General features: G+C 38.1%; 1 protein-coding gene across 1 annotated transcript in view; it reads right to left on the bottom strand.

Annotated features, from left to right (window-relative positions):
• PIK3C2A (phosphatidylinositol-4-phosphate 3-kinase catalytic subunit type 2 alpha) overlaps window positions 1-14704 on the bottom strand; it is a 105070-nt gene that overhangs the window by 31510 nt on the left and 58856 nt on the right. The window contains exons 9-13 of the mRNA XM_079928496.1: window positions 9045-9188; window positions 7177-7225; window positions 6886-7096; window positions 4548-4670; window positions 3291-3458 (exon numbers count right to left, since the gene is read on the bottom strand). Coding sequence (XP_079784622.1) covers window positions 3291-3458; window positions 4548-4670; window positions 6886-7096; window positions 7177-7225; window positions 9045-9188 — 695 coding nt within the window. The remainder of the gene's footprint in view (window positions 1-3290; window positions 3459-4547; window positions 4671-6885; window positions 7097-7176; window positions 7226-9044; window positions 9189-14704) is intronic.

Here is a 14704-nt window from a genome sequence, read left to right as displayed (position 1 = left end):
AATATTCTGTCATTCCTTCTGCATCTATTAGCTGGAATTTTTCTGTAAAAAACTTTCTCACGTCAACTATTTGGTAATCCTGAGACACAACTATAAAGGAACAGCAGCTTAAATGCTTGATTCAGTTTATTTAAAAATGAGTTAAGAACTCATTTATCATTGAGGTTGACTGAAATGCCTGTAAATCATTTGGCTTTCATGATAGTAACTTCATCAGGCTGTATGCAAGTTATACCTTAAACATAAATTAATTTTAAAAGAATTTCAAGACCAGGACTTCTGATCACTGTACTACAGTACGTTAACAGACTAAATCATTAACACTTTCTCTATATGTATTAATATAAAATCATCTCTCCTCTTAATTTCTGAGCATTTTTTGAATGTTAAATCCTAACATTACCTAGATTGACTACACTACTTGCCAAAGTCTCAAGATTAACTGCATCAGCTCACTGTTTTAAACAGTAGAGTGCTGGATGCAACTATTTAATTGTCTAACAAAAGTCGGGGCTTCCCTGGTGGCGCAGTGGTTGGGATTCCGCCTGCCGATACGGGGGGCGTGGGTTCTTGTCCCGGTCTGGGAGAATCCCGCATGCCGCGGAGCAGCTGGGCTCGTGGGCCGTGGCCGCTGGGCCTGCGCATCCAGAGCCTGTGCTCAGCGGCGGGAGGGGCCGTGGCAGTGGGAGGGCAGCATACCGCATAAAAAAAAAACAAAGTCAACTGCCCTTCCCCTTACTCTTTTGAATTTTGAAAGAATGTCATTCATCCAATAAAAAACATTTATTAATAGTCAAAAAAAAGTTGCAAAAAATGATAGTACTTCTCAAATGAAGTAAAGACTCCTGGAGCTTTCAAGAGCACGAAGGTTTTCAAAACTGACTCATTTATAAAAATTAATGATAATGATATAATTACATTTAATTTTCTCACATAACTATTCCCTGACACTAATTTATCAAAGACAATTGAGGACTTCCCTGGTGGAGCCCTGGTTAAGAATCCGCCTGCCAATGCAGGGGACACAGGTTTGACCCCTGGTCTGGGAAGATCCCACATGCCACGGAGCAACTAAGCCCGTGTGCCACAACTTCTGAGCCTGTGCTCTAGAGCCCGCAACCCACAAATACTGAGCCCGAGTCCCACAACTACTGAAGCCCGCAATCCTAGAGCCCATACTCCGCAACAAGAGAAGCCACCGTGTTGAGAAGCCCGTGCACCGTAACGAAGAACAGCTCCTGCTCATTGCAACTAGAGAAAGCCCACGCACAGCAACGAAGACCCAATGCAGCCATAAATAAATAAATAAATTTATAGGGGTGGGGGGGAAAGACAACTGAGAACACAATTCTCCTCCTTTATGGGGCCAATATTCTGTTTTAGAGTAGTCATGGATTATATTTAGCAAACGGTTCTAAATATACATCATTAATAGCAATTTCTTTTTTTTAAATTTTTTAATTTTTTGGCTGTGTTGGGTCTTGGTTGCAGTGTGCGGGCTTTCTCTAGTTGCGGCGAGCAGGGGCTACTCTTCGTTGCGGTGCGTGGACTTCTCATTGCAGTGGCTTCTCTTGTTGCGAAACACGGGCTCTAGGCGCACGGGCTTCAGTAGTTGTGGCATGTGGGCTCAGTAGTTGTGGCTCGCGGGCTCTAGAGCACAGGCTCAGTAGTTGTGACGCATGGGCTTAGCTGCTCTGTGGCATGTGGGATCTTCCTGGACCAGGGCTCAAACCCAGGTCCCCCTGCATTGGCAAGTGGATTATTAACCACTGTGCCACCAGGGAAGTCCTAATAGCAATTTCTTCAACTGCTTTTATCTAGCCTTTGGCAGTTCAGAATTATGTCAGGTGTCAAATAAAATTTGAGCCCAAAAGAAGTTATAGAATAAAAAAATCTTAAACTGCCTCCTCACATATAGGGGAAGTGACTATAAGAAAAGAAAAATGTGTGAATAAATGCTATATTTAAGTACATAAGAAAAGAATATTTCAAAAACAAAACTTATGAAGTCAGTGTTTCAAACATCACATGATTTTTAAAATGATTACTGGAAATTCAAACTGTGTTTGTCATTTAAGAGGAAAAAGGAAGTAGAACTAGATTAGCAGAATTTTTTAACTCTTATTTTTTAATTGTTTTATTGTAGGTTAAATAGATCAGTTATTAAGTCATTTCCCCAAAACTGTCCCATGGGACACAATGTTTTAAAAGATGTATTCTAGAACAAAAAAAGTACTATGGTATCAAATAAGTCTGAGAATGGTAATGTAGGATAATGTTAAGAACACAAACCCTGGGGCCAAACTGCCTATATTCAAATCCCACTTCTGCCACTTACTAGCTAAGCGCCCAAGGGCAAGGCACTTTGATTCTCCCCTCTGTAAAAAGGGATAATAATAATACCTACCTTCATAGGGTTGTTGTGGGGTATATAAGGCTATGTATACAGCACTCAGACTAATACCCAGCATACAGTAAATGCTATGCATTTATAATTACAGTAATATTATTATTAAACACAGTAGGCTTCTTGACTGCAGAACTTTAGAGATTCTTTAATATGCTAATGTCCTTTATCATGCTCCAAAGTGTTATCACGTGCTATATCAAACATTCCAAACTTATTCAATTAAATTTTTTTTTCATTTAGGAAAACACTTGATGGTCTCATGGAACATATTATTACTTAAAACATAATCAAAATAGCTGAAAGGCCAGCTACATTATCCCAATGGCTATTAGTAGACACAAAGTTCAAAAGGAATTCCTTTAACCCTAAGGATCAATTAATTTTGCATACATGTGGGACTTTTGAAGATTAAAGGCCAGGGGTCCATAGCAGTAAGGGTAGATCAGTTAGGTAAAGGGAATAATATGCAGTTGTAGACTCTCTTAAACTGGAGAAGGATGGGGAAGAGATGCGAAGAGGGAATTCGCATTGTGGGTTTTTTTTAAATATATCAAAGGAACTTGTAAGAACACGAGTATTATGTCATAACATAATGCTTTCCATAAATTACAATTAAAGAATGAATTGGCTGCTGCTTTTCTTCTGGAATAGTGAGTGGCAAACAATCCTTTGAATACCCATATAGATATGTTCAAACTATAGCAGTACAACTTTGGTTTCCTCTGTGTCTCTGAAATGACCTCCTTTAATCACATCAGAAAAAATGAGGCAACTCATTATCTCATCACGTACGTCACTGTTCCCCACTCCACTCTCTACCCAATTCTCATGCTGCAGGTGTGTCCACAGTAACTCACCATTACAACTCAGTAACACTTACCGTTTAAAGTCAAAAAGAGGTAAAGAAACTTTGCCCAAAGCTTCTGGCCCCTTTCTCTGCTTATTAGAATCAGGGGAACTTCCACTGCTCTGATTTAAAATTCCAAAAAGAGTAAGGTGAAGTAGTGATTCTAATGGCAATTGTGATATCTGGATGGGAAAAATGATTCTATGGGGGGAAAATGTATTAATAGAAAAAACAAATTAGACTGAATATGAAGTTTAATGCTTTAACGAGACTGACAATCTTAGGTATTTTATTTGACTCATCAAATAATCTTTAATCCTGAGTAACCTTTACTTAAGCAGTAAGCTTCACTAACAAATACTATAAAAATCTTAAATAAATTTCATTATAATTTCAAACACATAACATTTCTCTCTTCAAAAATTTGTTAATACCTTTACTTAAGACTGGCAATGTCAATTTCTAGGCAAAATAATAATCATTTTTATTTCCTTTAGGAAAAGCTAGATGAATGTTTGAGTATTTCTGATTCGAGATTTACGTGTGCACATACATACACAGACAGACATATATGTTTACCAGTGTTTTGTTTTTGTTTTTTTTAAATCTGAAAGGACACATAAGGCCAACAGTGGTCACTCTGAGGAGCGATGAGATGGTTAAGAGTGAAAAATAAAGTGACACTTTCCACCCCACATGCATTTTTGTATTATTTGATTGCTTTCACAGACATGTGCTATTTTTATAATTAAAAAAATAAAAGAAAAATAGGAAACCATTAAATAAATGCAGAAAAAAAGTAAAAAGTTCTGCAATTGCCTCCTTGTCTAAATAATGAAAGCATTCCCTTAGTTTGAAGACAATATTTTAAAAATATTAACAGTGCAAAATATCATCTTGTACATGGATTTAAGATAATTTTAAAAATCTGTTAACCAAGAACTAGGCTTCCTATATACAGTGTTACAGAATAAATACTGAGCTAAAGCAATGTTATAAAAAACCATCTTTGTAGAATTATACGTAACTTTAACTTGACAAAGCCCAGTAAGAATTGATGGCACCTTCTGCAATTTAACAATATGAAGATTTAAAAGAATATTTCAGAGTTTTAAATGAAAATTTCAGTCCATTCGATAGAATTTTATCTAGAAGAGACTTTAAGATATCAGTAAGAATTTAATGAATTTTAATGGAACTTGTAATTAAAACTGAAAGCTGTATGCATAAATGAATAAAAGTAAAGAACATGGCATACTGAAAGAATAAAAAGCCAGAAATTTCACTTACAGTTCATCCCATTTAATAAGATAGAAGAAATTCTTATAAGTGCCAACCTTCTTTGATTGAATAGGTTTAAAAAGATCCTTTCCATTGTAAGTCAGGGAACATATCAAGAAGTATTTTTCATAACTGAGAAAAGAGATTAATTTAATTTTTATTTGATAATACAAATTAGTTAACTAATCAAATATGTATCATTAGCCATTCTTACCTAAAAGTGACTATTATCTGAAATAATTTGGTTACCATTCACTTGAATTTATGGAAAAACATCTAAAATTTAACTATTGCAAATCCTACAAAAATAGAGGCATAGCAAAGGCATAGTTCCGAAGGGAACATATATCACTAGGTGCCAGTCTAAAGGAGCCGTATTGATACCAGCTGGAGAATTTATCTCAATTTTGTGCTCAGTTAGTTACTAGCTTTAGATTTTAGTTAAATGACACTGAATAATTCTTCATTTCTAGGTAAATTCTAGGAAGTAATAGTACAAACATTTATCTCCCCTAGGTGCTATTTTCCTTTGCTAAGCCACTGAAATAGAGTCGGTTTAGCATATTAATGGTGCATGGGCCTGACTTGCACTGAGCCAGTCTTCCTACTCTATTAGGAGGCTTCCATCCAAGGGGACAGATGCTATTGCATTCTTTCACTGGACAGCAATGATTTAGCCCCTAACTGCTACAAGTACAAAGCCGGGTAATACAGTCAGGCAATCTTGTAGAGCAGGAGTTTTAGGTTCAATAAAACTGTATTCTACTAGTACTCTAACCTACTGCTAGGCTTACCCATTAACCATTTTGTTCATACAATCTGTTAATCATTCTAAATATATTTCAAATCTAATCTCACTGGTTCACATAGCTAACTATTTAATTGCTTTTCTCAACCTTCTCCTTTTTTTTTTTTTTGGCCACGCTGCTCGGCTTGCATCATCTTAGTTCCCCAACAAGGAATTGAACCCATGCCCTGGGCAGTGCAAGCACGGAATCCTAACCACTGGAACCACCAGGGAATTCCGTCAACCTCTTTTTAAATCAGCATTGTATTGGGAGTTCCCTGGTGGGCTAGTGGTTAGGATTCCAAGCTTTCATTACTGTGGCCCAGGTTCAATCCCTGGTCAGGGAACTGAGATCCCGCAAGCTGTGCGGAGTGGCCAAAAAAAAAAATCAGCATTGTATTAACTTTCTTTCCATCTTAATTATCACTGTGTTGTTTTCTACTGAGTATTTGTTCTCCTCATTAGTGTCGCTAAATTTAATTGTGTGTATACATGGTTTTGTATGGAGGATGTGGAGGGTATTATCTCTGTAACTATTTAAAAGAATGAAATACCTTTAGACACCAATAGTACCCATTTAAATGCAAGTTCCAAGAGGGCAAAGATTTTTTGCTGCCTTGTTTACTGCTGAATCCCTAGTACTAAGAATACTGCCCACAGATGGTGCTCAGTAAATATTTACTGAATGAATTAATATACACTTTCAAGTCATTATATTATATATTACCTAATGCTCAGTTTATGTTCTAAAGCAGAATTTATGTTTGGTATCTATAACTAGGCTTTATTTTATAGCTATTATATACATATATAGCTATTATAAAACAATTTCATTAAAAATATTCAATTTGGGGGCTTCCCTGGTGGCACAGTGGTTGAGAGTCCACCTGCCGATGCAGGGGACACGGGTTCGTGCCCCAGTCCAGGAGGATCCCACATGCCGTGGAGCGGCTGGGCCCGTGAGCCATGGCTGCTGGGCCTGCACGTCCGGAGCCTGTGCTCTGCAACAGGAGTGGCCACAACAGTGAGAAGCCCGCGTACCGCAAAAAAGAAAAAAAAATTCAATTTGGGCTTTTCAGTTTATACTAGTCTTTTCCAAATAAGTTGAAGGTGGCAAACTTTTTGGCACTGACAAAAAAATCAAAAAGGAAAAACCCATATTAAAAATTCAATAGAAGAAATATGCTCTTGCATACTTCAAAGTCTAGCAAAGAGTAAATTGTAAACTACTAAAGAGGGACAAAAATGTGCTATAGTCCCATTACCCTGGTTCTAAAGGAAAGGCAGAAACAGCAGTCATAAATTGACTAATTTATTAACTAGCATTTGCCCTTGTAAGTTTAAACATATTTTCCTGCCTTTTCTGTACGTAGTGGGGGTGATATATTTTATTGGAACAGCATCAAACATCCCTGTAATTTTTAGGAAAACCACAAAGGTATCTGGTGGATCACGTATCATCCATTTAAATGCCAAGGTAACAGTGGATGCTGACATTTTTCAAGATTAGATTAGCTTCTAGGTGAAGCTATACATATCTCCTTTTAAATAGTTACTTACTTTGATACCCAGTTACTCGAAATTCCATGTGCAGCAAAAATTGTAAACTGGAGCTGTTCCATTGTGGTCCATGCTTCCTTGATGTTCCTGTTACTGTGGGCACAGTCTACAGAACCCCTACCAGAATTTGCATGGAGTCTGAGAAGATCATAAATTGCTGCAGTTAACTGGTCCATGCTTACTTGAACAGGATTTTCAGGATTCAGTGAGCCTAGGTTTAAAGAAATTGTTAATATAATTCTCTGAAAAAGCAACAATTAGTCCTAAAATTTAAGGAACTTCAATACATACCTCTAGTTGAACTCTTGCTAGTGTCTCCTCCTCCAGACAGTGAAGTCACCTGCTTACATACATACAAATTAGTGAGAAAATCACCCATGAGGTAATATAAAATGTTTACCTTTTATCTCAATACATTCATTAAATTCTATATCAAAGAAATCCTTCATAGGAGAAACTTCCCAAGTGTCCGCAGAATAAAACAATAAAAAAAGACTGCAAAAAGAAAATGAATATCCCAAATCAAATAAAGAGATGATTTTTTTTTCTTTGCGGTACGCGGGCCTCTCACTGCTGCAGCCTCTCCCGTTGCGGAGCACAGGCTCCAGATGCACAGGCTCAGCGGCCACGGCTCATGGGCCCGGCTGCTCCGTGGCATGTGGGATCTTCCTGGACCAGGGCACGAACCCGTGTCTCCTGCATCGGCAGGTGGACTCTCAACCACTGCGCCACTAGGAAGCCCAGAGATGACTTTTAATATGAAGAAAATGCATTTCCATTACTTGCTCTACTATTAGCATGATAAGCACATCCTTAAAGAAACTAGACTCTACTTATTACCCTTTAGTGTCTCAAAAAAAGCTCTTATAATTATTCGAATTGAGCTCTCCTACTCTCTGCTCCTTTATCCAGCAAATGAATATAATGAGTAGAAGCCTCAGACAACATTAGGACCATGGCAGTTTATCACCTCCAAGTGATTTCAGACATATTTTTTAATTTATAAAAACAAGCACATAATAAGAAAGGAAAAAACAAACAAACAAAACACGAGAGGTCCAAATTTCTATATACCATAAGAATAGGCTCTCTGTGAGAATGAATGGATTAAGCTAGCTCCTAAACATTTGTTGAGGAACATGCCAACAATATAACTTTTCCTTTCTTTAAATTTATCATGTCTTGTGATCCTTCTCTCATCCTTCCAATCAAAGCTATGAACATCCCTCTGAAAATAGTTAATTATATCCCGGTGGAAACATCATGGGGAGAACTTTTACTAAATGCAACAGTATGATGTCAAGTGAGGGCTCCTAACCTGGTTGCCTCTGAGGCAATTTAAGTCACTATTACTGAGGCTCCTGGGTCTTTCCAATAGGAAGGAGGTATAGTCCAAAGTAGAACTTCCCCGTTGACAATCATGAACACTTCCATCCAGAGGGAGGGAAATGTTAGCTATTACTATCCAGGTCCTTCAAGCGTAGTATTACCTTAAAACCCCAAACCAACTCATTTTTGCCAGAGTTACTCTCTACACACAAAAAGTTCAGTTGGGCATCCACCTATTCAGTGTCAACTCTCACAAAGTTCTTCAAGGCAGTCCATCTCCTCTTAGGAATTCTCCACCTTACCAAGTAAGTGACCAAATCAGCTCAAAAGTAAAAGCCAAAGTTAAAACGGTAACACTTGGGCTTCCCTGATGGCACAGTGGTTAAGAATCTGCCTGCCAATGCAGGAGACATGAGTTCAAGCCCTGGTCCGGTTAGATCCCACATGCCGCAGAGCAACTAAGCTCGTGTGCCACAACTACTGAGCCTGCACTCTAGAGCCCACGAGCCACTACTACTGAAGCCTGTGCGCCTAGGGCCCATGCTCTGTAACAAGAGAAACCACCGCAATGAGAAGCCTGCGCACCACAACGAAGAGTAGCCCCCACTCGCCGCAACTAGAGAAAGCCCGCACGAAGCAAGGAAGACCCGACGCAGCCAATACATACATACATATATACATAAATAAATAAAATTTATTTTAAAACTAAACAAAAAAAAAAGGTTAACACTTTGTCTAGCAGTAGCAAGAATCTCCCAGTTTAAGTGATAGATGCTCACTTAAGTACATATTTGCGCGTGATAAAATGCTAATTACTAAAAAATACTCACTTCAGCACTTTTACTCCTTGGAAGATTAACTGCTCTCTTTAGCTTCTTTACTGATTCTGTAATGGCAGGAGTCTCCACACCATCTAAAGCACTGCAGATTTTTCTTACAGCTTTAATTACTTGATCTACCACTCTATGTTGGTTCTTTAAAAATAAAAAGTAAAATAAACATAAGCATATGAAATTTAAAGGATCTATTTCAGAGATGAAGTAAAAAACCAGACATTTCAGATGTGCCTAAGAACAGATATCCTTTACTCTTTTGTGATGAAAAAGAAAAGAAACAAGATAGCTTTTCAATTACATAAGTTACTTTGAAATAGGAAAAAAGCAGGCCTGGTTAATTTTCACTCTGCCTGTACAATTATTCATATGCAAATGCCTTTAATTTCTTATTAGAATCAGAAGCAAAAGCAATAAATCACTAACAAATTATGAAATCACTTTAAAAAGCTAGAGTTCTTTTTAATTTTCATTTTGTGAATAATTTCCACATTAAAAACATCAACACTTCTCGCTCTCCTGCAAAAATCTGGTATCAAAAACCAGGTTGTTCAGAGACTGGTCACAAATTAATAACACTGGGCAACAGTTACTAAAAGTGAGTCAACTTTTCAGCATCATTTGCATCTATACAACCAACACTTTCTAAGTCTTGTCTGATGAAAAAACTTCTGTGAGGACAATCCCTCCTTACTATTCAACCACAGATCATTTCACCATGTAAGTATACATGTACAAATATATTATAAAATAATTTTCCTGATGAGGATGATTCAAAAATCCTTCTCCACTCCCCCATCATCGTTTTAAAGTACATATCTCATTAAGAAACAAAAACATTCTTATATAATGGATTAATTCATCAAATATTTACACCAAACTTAAATGCCAAGTACTGTTAGAATGGGCTGAAACTCAGTACTGTACCATCCCTTAAACATTTAAAATTTTCCACCTTTGAGGCTTGGCTACCATAAACCAAATGTTCTCTTCATCTTCACGTGTAAATGAAACCACCTCATTTTCTCAAATACCCAATTACCTTGCAGTCCTCAGATCCCGAAGGTCCCAATTTTTGCTTACTTGACTTGTATTTCTTATTTTTGCTCTTCCACCTTCATGCAAAAACCTTTCCAGTTTTGAGGCTCATGCCATTCTCCTATACTATTCTCCATCATTTTTTATATGCCAGTTATCAATTTATTGTCTATCAGTTCCAAATCCACCCTTCTTTGCTCTACTCTGTGATACAAGAACTTGACCTTACAAACATTTCTCCTTTGCCAGCTAGCACAATGTTAGGTTTTGTCAATAGAGGGCACTGAAAGGACACTCAAAGGCAATAACAGCAGGAAGGTACTTCTCATCAGGGTTCCAGTCCTCTATTTTTAAATTCAGTATGGAAGCCCAGTGGTCCTCAACTACCCGCTCCAGCTGTACCCTCAAGCCATGCTCCTCCAATCTGACAGCTCTACCAAATTTCTTTGCCATAGGCAACCTGTGTGCTCCTGTGATAGCCATACCCTCTTCAAAGAGGCCAAATTTCAGCCTGGGGCTGAGGGAGAGGCTCTATCGTAAGTCCTCAAAGTTCCTTCACTATCCACATTACTCCTCAACGTAGAATTGATAATTGCGCTTCTTTGCACCTGTTACTTCTGGACCCCTCAGAGCAAGGCTGGCACTTTTTTAAGGCCTGACAGCAAATGTTTTAGGCTCTGTGGGTCAAATAGTGTGTCACAATTCAACTCTGCATGAAAACAGACACAGATAACATAAATGAATAAGGCTGTGTTCCAATAAAACTTTATTTACAAAAACAGGCCAGATTTGTCATGTGAGCCATAATGTGCCAACTCCTGCTTCAGTCCTCTTTTACCCCTTATAGTAATTAATTACCTTTTACTAATTAACAATTCTTTAAATTTCCCTGTTCAAAAAACTACAGTATAGTTTCTGTTGCCTGACTTGGCCCCTGACTGACTGATCTGCCTTGCCACTGACATGTGGTCACTTCCCCTACTACATGCCTTATTTTTGCTCTGGACGTTTATCTCTATATTCTATAAGAAGCCTCAGTTACACAAATGTCCATGTGGGGCTTCCCTGGTGGTGCAGTGGTTGGGAGTCCACCTGCCAACGCAGGGGACATGGGTTCAGGCCCTGGTCTGGGAAGATCCCACATGCCACAGAGCAACTAAGCCGTGAGCCACAACTACTGAGCCCTCGTGCTACAACTACTGAAGCCCGTGCTCCTGAAGCCCGTGCTCTGCAACAGGAGAGGCCACCGCCGTGAGAGGCCCGTGCACGGCAACGAAGAGTGGTCCCCTGCTCGCCGCAACTGTAGAGGGCCCACACGCAGCAACAAAGACCCAACACAGCCAAAAAAACCTGTCAATGTTGAAAAATTCACAGCATCTTCAACCCCATAATTGTACCCTATCAGAATCTTAACCACAATACCATATTCTGATCATAATCTCCTTTGCTTCCAGCCCTCACACCCTCATTCTGACCAAACCTGTTCTCTGAGCTCAGAGACTTCTCTGCTTCTTCTACCAGGCAGCTAGTTCTTCTAAAGAAAATCTCACAACCATAAAGATCCAACAGTCTCCAATTTCAGCAGGCATCTGCATGCCATTTAACATTCCTTTTACAAGCCCTGGTCAGCTCTCTTTCCCATTCCCCTTAGAAGATGAAGCCAACCATTATTCCTTGCCTCAAAACCCCTACTTGCCACCCTAACTTCATTTTAGTGAAATAAATTAACATCTTATCCCTAGAAAACTAAGACCAGGAGGGATCAGAACTTTTCAACTTCCTGACCTCTCCCATAAACCTACCTAAGAGAAATCAAGACATACATCCACACAAAGACTTATACATGAATGTTTATAGCAGCATTATTCATAATAATCAAAAACTACAAACATTCAAAATGTCAGTTATTGGGTAACTGGATAAATAAAATGTGGTATATCCATACAATGGAAGTATTCAGCAATAAAAAAAAAATTGTGGATACATACTACATGGACAGAGCTTAAGAACAGTATGGTATGTGAAAGAAATCACATGTAAAAGATTACATAAGGTATGATTCCATTTACAGGAAACCTCCATTAAAGGCAAACCTACTGAGACGGGAACCAGATCAGCAGTGGTTTGGAGCTGAGGATGGGAATGGGGAATGACTGGAAAGTAGTACACGGAAACTTCTGGGAGTGATGAAAATATCCTAAAAGTGGACTGTAGTGACAATTATACAACTCTATGCATTTGCTAAAAGAATCATTGAATTGTACACATCCAATGGGTAAATTTTACAGTATATAAATTATACCTCAATAAAGCTATACAGAGTCACTATTATTTCTGATAAGATGGTCAGTGAAGAGCTCTCTGATTAGACAACATTTGAGCACAGACGTTAATAAACTGAAAGGGTAAGTCATGCAAGTATCTGGGGAAAGAGCATTAAAAGAAGGGATAAGCACAAGGGTCCCAGCTGGGGAGCATACCTGCAGATCAGCTAGAACAAAGGAAGAAAGGGGTAGGAAGCCAGATCAGAGAGGTAGTGGGTCAGAATGTGTAGGGCCTTGAAGCAACAATTAGGGATTTGAATTTTACTGACTGAGGTGGTAAACAGTATTTTGAACAAAAGAGTGGCATGATTTAATATTTTTAAGGGTTTACAAATTTTATTAATTTTTTCAAAGAACCATCTTTTGGCTTTGATTTTCTCTTATTTTACATTTGCTTTCTGTGATTATAGTCATTTTTTAAATTTTTTTTTTATTTTGGAACAATTTTAGATTTACAGAAAAGTTGCAAGAATAGTAAAGAGAGTTCTCATTCAACATTAAAGGAAAATGGGTTAAGTAACTTCTTACATAACCATGTTAAATTTGTCAAAACTAAGACATTAACACTCATTAAATTACTATTACCTAAACTGCAGGCTTTCTTCAGATTTCACCAGTTTTTCCAGTAATGTATTTTTCCTCTTCTAAGATACAATCCAGGATACCACATTGCATTTAGTGATATATTTTTAAAAGATAATTTTGGTTGCCTATTGAAGACAGGCTATAGAAGGACACGTAGAAGCTGGAAGACCAGTAAGGAACTGCTGTTAACTACTATAGCTGACTAGGAGTATAGTTTTGGTAGTGATGAAGGGTGGTCACATTCTGAATGTATTTTCGAGGCAGAGCTGACAGGAATGGGACTGCATATGGGATGTGAAATATCTTTTTCTTGAGAAATAAAATATGACTACAAGGTTTTGGCCTGAGCAAATGGAAGGACAGAGCTGCCATTTATTAAGAAGGGGAAGACTGATGAATAGATATGAAGGATAGCATAAAAATTCAGTTTCATATATCTTAAATTTGAGATGTCAGACATTCATATAAAAATATCAAGTAATAGACACTTGAATCTGAAGTGATGATCAACATATGTAGGGTATTTAAGGACATGAGATTAAATGAGATCACCTACGATGTGAATACAGAGAGAAGAAGAGGTCCTAGAACTGAGCACCCCGGGCATTCTAATGTTCTGGAGGTCAGGAAGATAAGGAGATCATAAGGAGCTTCGAAGCCACAAGTAAGAGTGAACACAGAGCAGACACTGGAAGTAGGAGAACCAAGAATGTGGTATCCCAGAAGCCATGTGAGTGTTTCAAGAAGGAAGAAACGATCAACTCTATCAAACACGATAGAAAAGTTGAGAAAAAGAAAGACTAAGAACTTATTACTGGAATCCTGATCATTGAAGTCCTTGATGATCTTAAGTGCAGTTTCAGAGAACCGTTGAGAATGAAAGCCTGGTTGGAGTGGGTTCATAAGAGAGTGAGAAGAGAGGAAGTACAAGCAGAAAAAACAGATTAACTTTCAAGTTTTGTTATAAGGAGAACAGAGAAGTAGGGTGATTGCTGCAGGGGGATGTGGATTTTTTGTTTTATTATAAGATGGGAGTATACCCATGGCTCCATCCTTGAACTTTTTTTTTTTTCTCTACCTGCAGTGGTTTTCTTGGTGATCTCATCCAGTTTTATGGCTGCAAAATATTTATATTCTGATGATTCCCCAGTTTATTATCTCCAGCCTGGATCTCCTCCATTAAATTCCACACTCATATCCAACTGCCTACTCAATATCACTACTTGGATGAATAACAGTCATCTCAAACAAAATGTCCAAAACTGAGTTCAGGTCTTCCCCACAAACCTGTTCTTCTCTCAGTTTTCTACATCTCACTAAAAGCAACTCCAAATTTCCAAATGCTCAGGTAGAAAACCTTGGAATTATGCTTCTCTCTCTCTCTCATGCTCCACATCCAATCTATTGGTAAATCCTCCTAGCATTAACTTCAAAATTGTCACAGAATTTCAACCCCGTCTCATCACTTCTGGTCCAAGCCATCATTCTCTCTCCTGTGACTAAAAAAAAAATCTTCCTCATTCATTTGTTTCCACTATTGCCCCCTTCAACACTCTATTCTAGCCTAGCAGACCTTATACATACCAGGCACACTTCTCCCCCAGATAACCAGGTAGCTTCTTCCTCTCCTTCTCCAGTTCTTTACTCAAGTTCATTTTCTCAATGAGGCCTTCTCTGATTACCTTATTTGAAATTGCAACATTACCCTCC

The sequence above is a fragment of the Stenella coeruleoalba genome (genome assembly GCF_951394435.1).
Source record: "Stenella coeruleoalba genome assembly, chromosome: 8".
Taxonomy (NCBI): Eukaryota; Metazoa; Chordata; class Mammalia; order Artiodactyla; family Delphinidae; genus Stenella; species Stenella coeruleoalba.
The sequence above is the reverse complement of the archived record's forward strand: the minus strand, read 5'-3'. Positions and strand labels throughout refer to the sequence as shown.